Below are 12,214 nucleotides of genomic sequence, written 5' to 3'. Positions count from 1 at the left end.
AGGTCAAATCTTTGGCTCTGTGAAGGTGGATGGCCTAGTCAAGCAGCAACAACAGGTGACAAAACAGCTGCCTGGCTATATTATCTGTCAACTTCTTCTGCCAGCAGAAAGAGATTATTTTCCCTCTCCAACAGCCTGTACATTTAAAGGAGAAAACCAAATAGGGTATTCCAAACCACCAGTGCTCCCTCACTTAACATAGAAAATTTAAACAGCAAGTGCAACGTGGAGGGCACTGGAGCACAGTCTATTCAAGGGAGGATTGGCAACCAGCTCCAGCACCTTAGATGTGTGGTTAACCTCCCTGAACTCTGGTTTCTTCTAGTCTCTGTGGTTGGTGCAGGACCAACTCAGAGAATTATGGTAAGCACTTTTCACATGTTTTACATGTAGTGAGTATTTAATAAATGGTCACTAGCATTACTGCGTCTAAATACCCAAATAATGCAATGGTTGCATTTCCTATGTAGTGAAAAAGACAAGTTCAATTGTTGCCATTGCCTGGTGATAGGGAAGGGAAGACTAAAAAGAGACCTTGGGGAGGGGGTTTAGATGGTGAAACTGCTCTGTATTTTTATTGTGGTGTGGGGATTAGGTGATTTTATGTGTTTCTAGAAGCTCACAGAACTTGACACCATGAGCTGAGTGTAGTGGCACACACCTGTAATTCCAGCAGCTCCAGAGGCTGAGGATAGAGGATCTTAAATTCAAAGTCGGACTCAGGTTAATGAGACCCTGTCTCAAAATAAAAACTGTTTAAAAAAGGGCTGGGGATGTGGTTCAGTGGTAAAGCGACCCTGGGTTCAATCCCTATTACCAAGAAAAAAAAAAAAAAAAAAAGAACATTGAAAATTGACAACACAAATCTTACTGTATGTAATGATACCATGTTTTTAAAAGGATCACCCAAAATATTTAATTTTTCTGATTAAAATAAAACATCCAAACTAACATTTCAACTTCATTTTTTTCCTGAAGTTAAAAAGAAATCTAAGCCTTAAAATACTACTTCGTATTTTTAGATCAAGTTCTCTAATTAAAGGATAGAGCTATTTGTAAAAAATGGATGCCATCTGAACAATTAACCAAATTAACTGTCTCAAAATAAAGCATAGATTGTATTGAATAGTGTGATGAAGTGAATTATGGAAAGAGAAAATGAAAGTGATGTTTGCATTTACTAGATTACTTAAGATGCTAAACATAATGGCTTCTTCCCTAAAAATCCAGTAATGGGCCTTTGTAAGTCATCTTAAAAGTCTATTGTTACTTTCAATAAGCTAAAGAAATGTTTTTTAAAAGTCTGATGATGATTTCCATGACTTATTTATCATCTCAAGCTATTTGTGAAAAGTTCTACAAGGCTGCTCACTCTGAATTTTCATCAACACGGTTACCATAACTAAAGAGCTGTTTTAGTATAGCTCTGTGCATCTATCTTGGCAGAAAATGGAGTTTTACAACAATTTCTTACTCAATGCCATATTTACAAAACAGATGGAGAACCAAAGAAATTATTTTAAATGAGAAATATAATTCTGGTCAGCCTAAAGTGTATTTCTGCATATGTCCTATGTGTTAGCAATAATCCCCTTTCTTTGCCTACTGTTTATCACATTTAGGCTCTGATTTAGGAAGCCACAGCTAATGAAGATGGAAGCTAGCTAGCAAAGGAGCATGAGCCAGATGTTTCAACTCATACAACCCCCGAAATACCAGCCTCTGTTCTTTTGCTCCCTGCTATTCCCCTGTCCCCAATTACCACCTTGCTTACTAATCTACTCCCACCTCTACACATAAACCACCTGACTGCATTCACTCCTTAAAATCCTTTAGAAAGAACACAAGGAAACAAGGAAAGATGTCATTATTGCTTTTTTAACATGGGTTTCTATTCAAGTTTTTGTTATTTCTTAACAAAAGTGAAATATAATTTCTGCCACTCAAGTGACAAAAGTATCTGTGAGGTATTCACTTTGTGAAATATGTTAAAAAGACTTTCATATTCCATTAAGGTATTGTTGTGATGCTGTATGCTATGTCTTTAGAAAAATACCACACTAAATTCCTAAAATCTTGATACTTCAAGATACTAATTCAAGGAGAAACATACCAACTAGTAACCTATTTGAACATAATATTCTCTTTCTTATATTCTAAACTCAAATCAACCTTCAACATTACTTTTGTAATTTTCAAGTGGCTAAGAAAATGCAAGTTGAAAAGAAAGATGAGAAAAGGTGTCTATCAAGTCATCTTAGGAGGTACAAGATAATGAACCATATACAAGACTGGTATATCCAAAAACCACTTGTTTCAGAAATTAATGAAACTTAGGAGGGAAAAAACACATGTATTTCCTTATTATTCCTCCATTCAAACAGTCAGCAATTTATTGAGCATCTATTATGTTCCTGGCACTGTGTATCCAGACACATGATGGTGAACAAGAAGCCAACTGCCTTCATTAGAAAGAAGAAAAATGAAAAATATCTTTGCAAGTTTCAGAACTCAATATAATTATCAATATAACTATCATTTTCAAAGCCAGTGATTTCTGAACAATTAATCATTTCCCCCCAAGTGTTTCTACAGCTTTAATGAAGAAATTATATCTACTGACAAGTTCTCAATTCCACATATCACAAATATTGACAAATCATCCTTCTTCCTTATCTCCCATGAGTGTAAAATTAAAACAGATGCTGCTGTCATTCATCAAGTTATAGTCTTGTGGTTTTTTAATATTTTTTTAGTTGTTGATGGACCTTATTTTATTCATTTATTTATATGGTGGTGCCAAGAATCGAACCCAGTACCTCACACATGCAAGGCAAGAGCTCTACCACTGAGGCACAACCCAGCCCCTCATTAAGTTATACTCTGAATCTCACTACAGACACTAATAAACTGATTTTAAGTGCAAAAGCAGGCCCACAAAACAATAGAGGGAGAGGCTGCTAAAATTTTCACCTCAAATTTCCTTAACACCACAATGCAAAATCACCACAAATATTTGATAAGGAAAAAAAAAGAACTGTCATGTATCTGTCAATAGGTTTGATTATCTTGTACAGTTGAAAGCAACTTTCATGGAAACAAACTACATAGTAAAAGAAAATACATGCCACTAAAAGCTACATATGCAGCAAAAAAGACATGGTATTTTAAATTTTTTAGTTTAAAGGTGAGCTGCAGGTAGTTAGCACACTTGATCTTTAAGCCCTTCAACTGTGCCCTTACCCAGACATAAACTGTACAAACATGACAAAGCGAAATGCAGTTTCACAACTGCCTCTTACATAGACTAGCAAGGTGGTATATTTCACTAGAAGATTACTGCAGAAGTTGATAACACCAGTGGACATTTTTAGAGCACTTGAAGATTTCTGTAGGTCCCACTGAATTTCAAACACCACCAGTCCAACTCTCTTCACTGGGGCACATTCTAACCTCTCTCCCACGGGTTATCAGCCACAGGAAGGGTGGGTGCAACCTTGTCAATGTGCCTTGCTGCTCACTGTCCTGATAACCCCTTGATTTTGAGAAAGCAACATTCTCATATTTGCTCCAAACTTGAGCAAGCCTATTGGGCTAGTCTTGCCTAAGACTCTGCTCTTCTTAGCTCATCAACTATTTTTTTTTCTACTATACTTCATGTCATGAGACTCACTTTTACATTGCAGACTAAAATGTAATATCAGAAGGAAATCACCAACAAACTCCTAATATCGCTTCTTGAGTTTAAACTCACAATGCAATTTTTGGCTTTCTTCTGCTAAATAAAAGTGTGCAAAAGCTATCAAAACCAAGCAAACTGTCCAAAAGAACTTCCACAGATCTGGAGGCCTGCCTACTGCAGCGAGGAAAAGATTAAATCGTGCGGAACTGTAATCTCTCAGAGCTTTAGAGCCTAAGAAAGCGGAAATCTGCATTTATGTTCAGAAACCTACTCCATTTCTCCCTGTGATTATGTGAGGGGAGATTTTGCACTCTCCAAGTATAACCATTGGCAAGAGGCAACTAACTGTAATATAGATCAGAAGAAGCCTATTAAACAGTCTCTGTGCATTGGCTAGGATTTTCAAGATGTTTTCACACAACCCCTGTCTTTAAAATACAACAACAATCTTACAGGGAGGCTGTCACCAGCCTAGGCTTCCACTGAAAAGCATGCCCTGCCCAGGCAGGTACAAGGCCCTCATTCCAAGCCAATCCTGGGAGAGGTGACAGCCCCAAGTTGCGCTGGGGATGTATGAGCACAGCTCCCCCGCACATTCGGGATCACCTCTCCATTCTTTCCAAATGCCATCTGCACCCAATCCCTGTTCAACCACTCCAAACACCCGTGCATCATGATTCCTGTTAGCAGTGGGCTCCCCTTCAATCCCCTTCCTCCACCACTCCCGCCTGAGGAGAAGGGAGAGACAGACCCCAAGGAAGGCTGCGGGTGGGCAATGAGCGCCTTTCTCCCACCTACCTTGATGATGCTGCTCCGGCGGGGCAGGCCGCCCTGCTTGCTCTCCCGGGTGTGGGGACAGGCGGCCGGGCTGGGGGTCGGGGCGAGAGCGACGCCCCGGGGTCCCCTGGCAGGGCTGGCCCGGGCTTCCTCTCCGGACACGCCGAGGCTGCAGTCTCCGTTGGAAACCCCGCCGCTGTCATAGCGCGCCCGCCCGTGGCCGAGGAGACCTCCCCCGCCGCCACCGCCTTCCCCTGCTCCGGCTTTCAGGGCGCCCTTGGCGCCGAGGGCCGGGCCCGGGGAGGTGGGCAGGGCCCCGCCGGCGGCGCCCCCCCGGCCGCACTCCGCCATGGGCGCCCCGCGACCCGCCAGCACAAAGCCGCGTCCCCGCGTCCTCGCGTCCCCGCCGCCGCCTCGGGCCGCCGCGCGCGGCCCCTCCTCCTCGCCTCCTCCCGCCGCCGCCGCTGCCGCCGCCGCCTCGGCCGCTTCTTCCGCTTTTCTTTTCTTTCCTTTTTTCTTTTTTTTTCCTTTTCTTTCTTTCTTTTTTTCTGCCTTTTCTTTTATCTTTTAATGTAGATGAGCTGTTTGTTTCGAGCTCGCCTCACGCACGGTTAAAGTCGTGGCGGCAGAATTATCGGGAGATTCCTGCAGGGGAGAGGCGAGAGAGAGACACAAGTCAGCTCGGGCGGCGGCGGAGCCCCGGCTCCCGGCACCTGGGGAAGGAAAACACGCCCCGACACACGCGCCGCTGCGGGCGCCAAAAATAACCCGCGCGGGCCGGGCGCCCACCCTGGGGCAGCGCGGCGCCCACCTCAGCGGCTCGGGGCGCTCACCCCGAGGTAACCCGGCGTCCACGTCAGGGGTTCGGGCGCTCTACCTCGGGGCACCCAGCAGGGGATGGAGCACCCACCACGAGGGACAAGGGCGCCCACCCCAGGGACCCAGGCACCCGCCTCCGGCGCGGGGCTAGGGGACTCCCGCGGGCTCCCCGACGCTCTCTGGCCATGCGGAGGCGTCTCTTGAGGGTCTCGCGGCCCGGGGTGGTCGACGGAGACGCCAGGGGCTCTCCAGCCCCGAGTCCCCAGAGGCTGCCTCGTGAGGAACCCCGTCGGGTCCCCGAAGAGGCCCGCCGCGCCGGGGGGAAGCGCACCGCGGGCCAGGGCGGCCGGGCCGCAACAGTAGCGGTGCGACCCGGTGGGCAGCTCCTGGCAGGGGTGGCCCAGGCCCACCCACCCCTTCTCAAGGCTGTCTCCTCCCCAGCTTGGCACTGCCCCCTACAGGCCGCGAGTTCTTTTCCCTGCCGCCCCCTGACCCACCGCGAGCTGCCTGGGCTCGGCTCGAGGTCGCCGCCGTCGCGGCTGCTGTCGCCACGGCCAGTCATCGGGCCAGGAGTACCTCGCGGCCGAGCGGACCGCAGCCGCGGGTCATGGATACCCCCACTCCCCGCCGCTGCAACTGCCAATCACCCGCCCGAAGTCCGGAGGGGCAACCACAGCGCAGGCGGAGAGCAAAAGTCCTGGGGCTCAGGGACTCGGCCACTGTGCGCACACGAACTCGTGTCTTTCCACCCAACTCGGGAAAAAGCCAACCGGACTCTCCCCCCTGGGCTTCCCCCGTGGATCAGACCCTTTTCACATACTGAAACCGATTCTTTTCTGTTCCCTTGGGCTCCGGAACTGTGAATTGATTCAACTGGTTGCAAGGATGCTGGCGTCGGGGTGAACAGTGGGATGGCTGGCAGGATTTGAGGGGCAGAAGACATCGCAGAGTCTATTCCCTGCCGTCTGAGTCACCCCACAGAGGGTGACTTTCCTCCAAAGTCCTTCCTGATCTTGACCCTGGGGATGCCTGCTGATCTAGCATTCCTGGAGTCCCACCCTAAATCAGGCTCGGTGTTTGGGATACTACTAGCATCTCTACAAAGGTCTCTTTTCACTCTGGTCCCCCTACCTACCCTGAAGCAGAGTGGCTTAAAAAAAAAATGATCCTGTTGCTCGCAGGTGCAAATAACCTCCCCTGAACCTCCATCTCTGGAGCCAGACAACCTGAACTCCACAACTTGGTACCTGAGGCCCCTCTAGCCTGGCCCCACGCACCTCTCCAGGCTCCCGGGCTCCAGCCTTCTGCCCTTCTCTAGTACCCCAGCTCTTCCCACTAGTGTGTGTCCTTTTCCCGGAATATCCTCCCCCATCAGAGTGCGAGGGAGAAAGAGTCCATGGTGGGGGGTGAACCTAAAGACCTTGCCTTTATTAGCATGGTGTTGCATCAAACTGCCAAAAAGCCTCTGAGGAAATGGGCTTTACATACATATACATATCTCCCTTATCCTAGAAGCAACCTCAAATACCTTCCTGTTATTCTTGGGACTGTTTTAATTCTTCTGATCTTCTGGATTCGTGTTTTTCTAACTCACCAGACAAGCTTTTATACATCTCTTGCCAACCTGGGCCTACACACTAACAGAAATATTTTCACATCGATAGACAACAATGTTTGAATATTTTATTCAGCCCCATCCCTTTTCATTTTTCTAGTTTTGTTTCAAAATATTTTTTTTCTGTCTAGTGATAGTTTTGCAGAAAAATACATTCAAATAATTCAAATCCGGTTCTTAATTTGATTAATGAAATTTGTAGTCATAATGGCCTGCAAGTACATTGTAAGGGAGGAAAGGAAAAACACTGGGCCTTTATTTTTGAAGTTCTCTAATTGTGATATTTTGAATAATCACCCTAAGGGACCCCTCCCCTTTCTGTGGTAATACCTAATCATCTCTGAGTTTACCAATCACCAGTAAAATGCTATGACAGCCATAGGTCCTGCAATTCTTATCATGAGCATCCTGGGCTGAGTAGGGATGTATTGAGGAAAAAACACCCAGGGTGTTTTTTAATGGAACCACCATCTAATTCCCCAGTGCCCTCCAAAATAAGCACCTATCCATCTCACTCTAGAACTCCCAACAGGTCAAACCAGAGAGACTTCGTTGAAATGGATTTGGCATTTAAATTAAAATGTTTCCCAAAGCATCTTGGCAGACCCGTAACTAATGATGCCAGAAGCCCAAGGCCTGTGCCAGGTTTCTTTTTATCCCCCTAAGTGCTTGTCTCCCACAAGCCTCTGGTCACACGCCTGCTGGTGTGCTAGCTGTACTTTTTCCAACACACAGATATCCAAACCATAGGTACCATTTCTCTGAAATGGTGATAGGAAGCAGCATGTTCCTCTGACTTGTGCAATTCTTGGTTCCCAACAGGCTTTTTAATAAGCTAAACTCAGATTTTTTTTCACTGCAAACAGCAGAGTAAGCAATTGTTTGTCCTCCTTCCTGCTTGATTTTCTGCAGTTACTAAGTGATTGCTTTTCATTTCTTCTATTTGGTGAGCAATGTTATTAAAGTAATGGTAAATATTCTGCCAAAATTCTTGCTAAAGTGTTTTCATGGCATTATAAAATTCATAGAAGTTAGAAAAGGAGTCAAAATATAATAGTTCCTCAGCAAATACTGTTTAATGTTTCCTTCAGACTAATTTTCAGAGCAGGCCAATAAAAGATACTCAAGAGATTGATAAAATGTTCATTCTGGATAACTCCATGGTATCAATTTATTGTATCCATATACTAATGGTTGGGTTCTGATGGTTGTTCATAATGTTTAAAGTTAATAGATACCTTTACAATCTCTCTATATCATATCAACAGTACACCACTTTATCTCTTTTAGGCTTTCTTCATATTTAAATCCACCTCAGCTTCTAATCATTGTTGTTACCCTTCACCAAACAGTCTTCCATTTGTTTGCATCATTAATTTGATGCCTAGAATTTGTACAACTCAGGCTCCATGGTCCATAATAACCTTCTTTCAGTCTCCCAAAATAACACTTATGCTGTTTACTGACTTCTTGCTGTCATTTATACCCTTGCAGGTTATGAATTCGTATCTAGTTTCCAGTTCACAGGCTCTAATATTACAGCTTTCCAAATTTTTCTGAGTCACTGAGCACTTGGCCTTCAGATTATTTTCTCCCTCTGTGTATTATGACAATTTTCATTTCCCAAATCTCAATCTCATCTCATTTCCTGTATTTTTTAAAGGTCCAGTTCAACCTCTGAGCCTTCATATTTTACTGCACCCCATATGCTTAATGTGAGAGCTAAGTAGAACAGAAAGTTAGAAAATCAAAAATGCTTCAAGGAAACAGCAGATTATATCAATGTGTTGTTCCTACTGTCTACCCATTTGCTTCCGGACTTAATCCAGAATATTGATCTTAATCTATTATGCCCTACATCTTAGATTATGTTTGCTTTATCATGATCCTTAACAACAAGAAATTATGTACTGATCACCATTCTTCCTGGGTACTAATGTGGCAAGTTAGTTCTGCCAAAAGTTTCCATTTCCATATCCTTAATCTCCTTTGGTTGTAAAGGTCCTTCACCCATTTTTCTTGGATCTATCTTCTACAAGTACATATGACTGCCAAGAAGCTAGGCACTCAGAGAATTACATTGATGCTTTCCAGCTAGTGAGAAACCACTTCATGAATTCATTAAATTTTCTCAGTGGCTATTGAATTAGATAGCACTTTGAGGGAATCTATTAATTACTGGGGATTCAATAAAATTATTCTGTCAGCAAAAATAACAATATGAGACTAATATGATTTGCTTTAAAATAACTGTTATTTATTACACAACTTTTATAAATTCTGTCTCATGTATTTATAGCATTATTTTATTTCCAGAGTCATTGGTCATTGTAAGCTCAAATACCTGAGAGCCAGGTAATAAGGGAAGCTGGAGTTATTTGTTTCATAATAACATTATAACTTATAGTTTTTCAACAGTGATATAGTTTGCATGTCAAATACAGAGGAATACTCTTTCTGATTCATCTTTGGTTTTCTAATTTTCGTAGGTTTTGGTACAAGAAATATTTCACTTTCTTCTTAATTTCAAGAAAGATGCAGGAACATTCTGACAAGTACAACTGACACTCAGCCATGTGAGGCAGCAATACAAAGTGGTAGGGAATCAGGTAAGCTAGTGAGGAATCTTATACTGCCATGAGTGAATCCTAGCACAATTCTGCCAAGATCGTTATATTTTTCCAAAGAAGGCAGAAGTCTAGAATACAAACCTTACAATTTTTGTTACCTTATTCTCTTAAGAGAAGAACATCCACAAACTAAGATCATCATGTATCATCTTTATAAGGTTAAAAAAAAAGAGGCCTATTTTTCCCTGTCCTATCTCAAACTGAATGATAAGCAAAGTTAAGAAAATCTTGCAATTTTCTAAATCTTGCATTTTTTTGGATCTTATTATCAACCTGGTTTTTAAGGGTAGATTTATTCCATTCATTTTAGATGTCAAATAGCTAATGACATCATTTCGCACATCTGATGTGTGATGTATCATTGCTCACAACCCACTTCCCTTCATCTACCCATCCCATAATCCTAACCCCACAACGATTTCATTTCTGAAATTTGAAACTCAAAAATCCATTGTCGAGCCAGAAAGTGCCGTTTCATCAGTCCTATTCCCTCTCTTCCCTCAAATCTGCCAATCTTAGCATGGGTCTTTTCCTCCTCTATCCTATCCCACTCTCTCAGTCCATCAGCTTTGTTATATACATTTTTCCCCTAACCAACCTGGGTCTCATAACCAAGACTTTTAATCACATCCTTATACCAGTATTCTGGTCTCTCTCATCTTTGTCCTCCAGTGCCCACCTTGCCAATCTAAGCTTTGCTTACATCCAACCATGACTTTGTCTGTACATGCCCCCAGTTTCCAACTTTTCTACAGAAAAATAATCATATTGTCAGGTTATAGTAGAAGTATACAATTTCTGTCTTAAAGTGGGTCTTTCGTGATGTTAGGCCAATATTTTGCCCCTTGATAGTTGGCACCAATCTTCATTCTCCAAACTATTCCTCTCCTGACTGTCCCACTGGTCCTCCATCTCAACAACTGTCCTAGAATTCTACTTTACACGGACAATAAGCTGCCTAAAGAAATAAACTGCTTTAACTTTTCCCCATTCTGCTGCACTCTGCTGTCTGTCCACCTCTCTTTCTGTCCACCTCAGCTAAGACTAAACTCAAATCAGAACCACTTGTGTATGCCTTGGATGATTATTGGATTCTTCTGTTCTAATGTGGTCCTTTGGGACCAAAGTATTTTTAGCCTCTTGTTGGTAGAAGGTAAAGTGGGATCTTCCCTGAGGGAGTGGCCAGTCCCAGTGTCAGCCACACAAGGACAACAATCTTTTCTTCTCAAGTTATGCACAATCAGGATTTTGGGAGGCAGCCTGGGACTACCTTCTCTTGGATCTGCTGTCTCAAGGCAGAAAGAAAAATAGGTAGGCCAAGATAATGAACTCAGTAGTGGGTGATTGCCTAACACCAAGGCCCCAGGTTCAATTCCTAGAACTGAAACACAACAAAACAAAACAAAACAATGTTCTTCAAGCAGTGAGAGAAGAAATGGTGCTCCAAAACAATGAGGCGATTAGGGCCTCCAGAAGTCAGGACAGGAGGAAGTAGCCTTCATCAGAAATCCCCTTAGGCTGAGCCTGTGGACTCTGAGGTTGGAAACATTGTGTGGCCAGTTTAAAGCTGCTCTGTATGGTGCAACTCCCCGCCCATCCATCCTAGCTGTTACTAAAAAAGAGTTAGGCTTTATGATTCCCCTCCTCTATACCTTGCTCCATTCCTACTCCCACTGTCTTGTCACACCTTGCTTGAACTTCTGCAATTGCCTAACCCTGTGAGTCTCTATCCTCTCCTAGCGTTCATCTGTTTCTCAAACCATCATCGGAATTGTCCTGGAGTATCACTGCCAACCTAAAATCTAAGAGTCCCATTTCTTGACATTGTTGTCTTAAAGAGACTCATGAGGCTCTTCATAACCTCGCCCCCAGCTTCATTTCTAGCAACATCTCCTACGAAAATATGCTCCCTACATGCTGGTCACACTGACCTGCTTCCCTCAAAAGGCTGGGCACACTTACCCCCCTTTTCCTTTTTCTTTTATGTGTATGGTGTTTGCTGGATGTCAAATTCCTTTTCTCTCTCTCCTTCTAATGGAGAGGAATCCTTCAAGAAAGCACAGAAGTTTCCTCCTTTGATAATATGTTCACAGTGCCAAAAAAAAAAAAAAAAACACATAATTAATTACTCCTATAGGCTTTCAAAGCACTTAGTACATACCTCTACAATGGCCCTCATTAAAATATATTGCAATTATTTATTTACAAGTCTTCTCCCCATATGAACTTGAACTCAACATAGTATAAATTAAAGTCTTCTCTCCATACTAAATGAGCTTATCAGACTTTGACACCACATAGGATTTATCTTCAAACTCTGCACCAGCCTGGGACCTGACATGTCACAGATTCTCAATAAACTTGTAGATTTTAATAAATAAAGCAATTTTAAAATCCATCTTTGTTCCTCATGTATTTATATAAGCATTTCTTATTTTATAAGACCTTCTTTCTTGGACATGATGAGTACATTTTTTTCTGTACCTTTTGACATTTCCTTTCTGCTTTTTTCGTATTATCTGATACAAATAAATTCATTCATGTAGCTACGATCTGTGAAATACACACACACACACACACACACACACACACACACTTGCAAAAAGACTGAATTTGATGCTGTCAGGAAAGGCAACTGGGCATTTGGGGTAGTACGAAGCCTTACTTTCCATTATGTGTACATTACAGTTC

At 43.2% G+C, this 12,214-nt stretch overlaps 1 protein-coding gene across 1 annotated transcript in view; it reads right to left on the bottom strand.

The window, feature by feature from the left end:
* Nucleotides 1-4,848, bottom strand: part of Plcl2 (phospholipase C like 2) — a 180,458-nt gene extending 175,610 nt beyond the window's left edge. The window contains exon 1 of the mRNA XM_076842423.1: nt 4,481-4,848. Coding sequence (XP_076698538.1) covers nt 4,481-4,810 — 330 coding nt within the window. The 5' untranslated portion in view covers nt 4,811-4,848. The remainder of the gene's footprint in view (nt 1-4,480) is intronic.
* Nucleotides 4,849-12,214: the final 7,366 nt, after the last annotated feature.

The sequence above is a fragment of the Callospermophilus lateralis genome, chromosome 1 (genome assembly GCF_048772815.1).
Source record: "Callospermophilus lateralis isolate mCalLat2 chromosome 1, mCalLat2.hap1, whole genome shotgun sequence".
NCBI classification, from domain to species: Eukaryota; Metazoa; Chordata; class Mammalia; order Rodentia; family Sciuridae; genus Callospermophilus; species Callospermophilus lateralis.
Note: the sequence above shows the minus strand (reverse complement) of the source record. Positions and strands in the feature narration are given on the sequence as shown.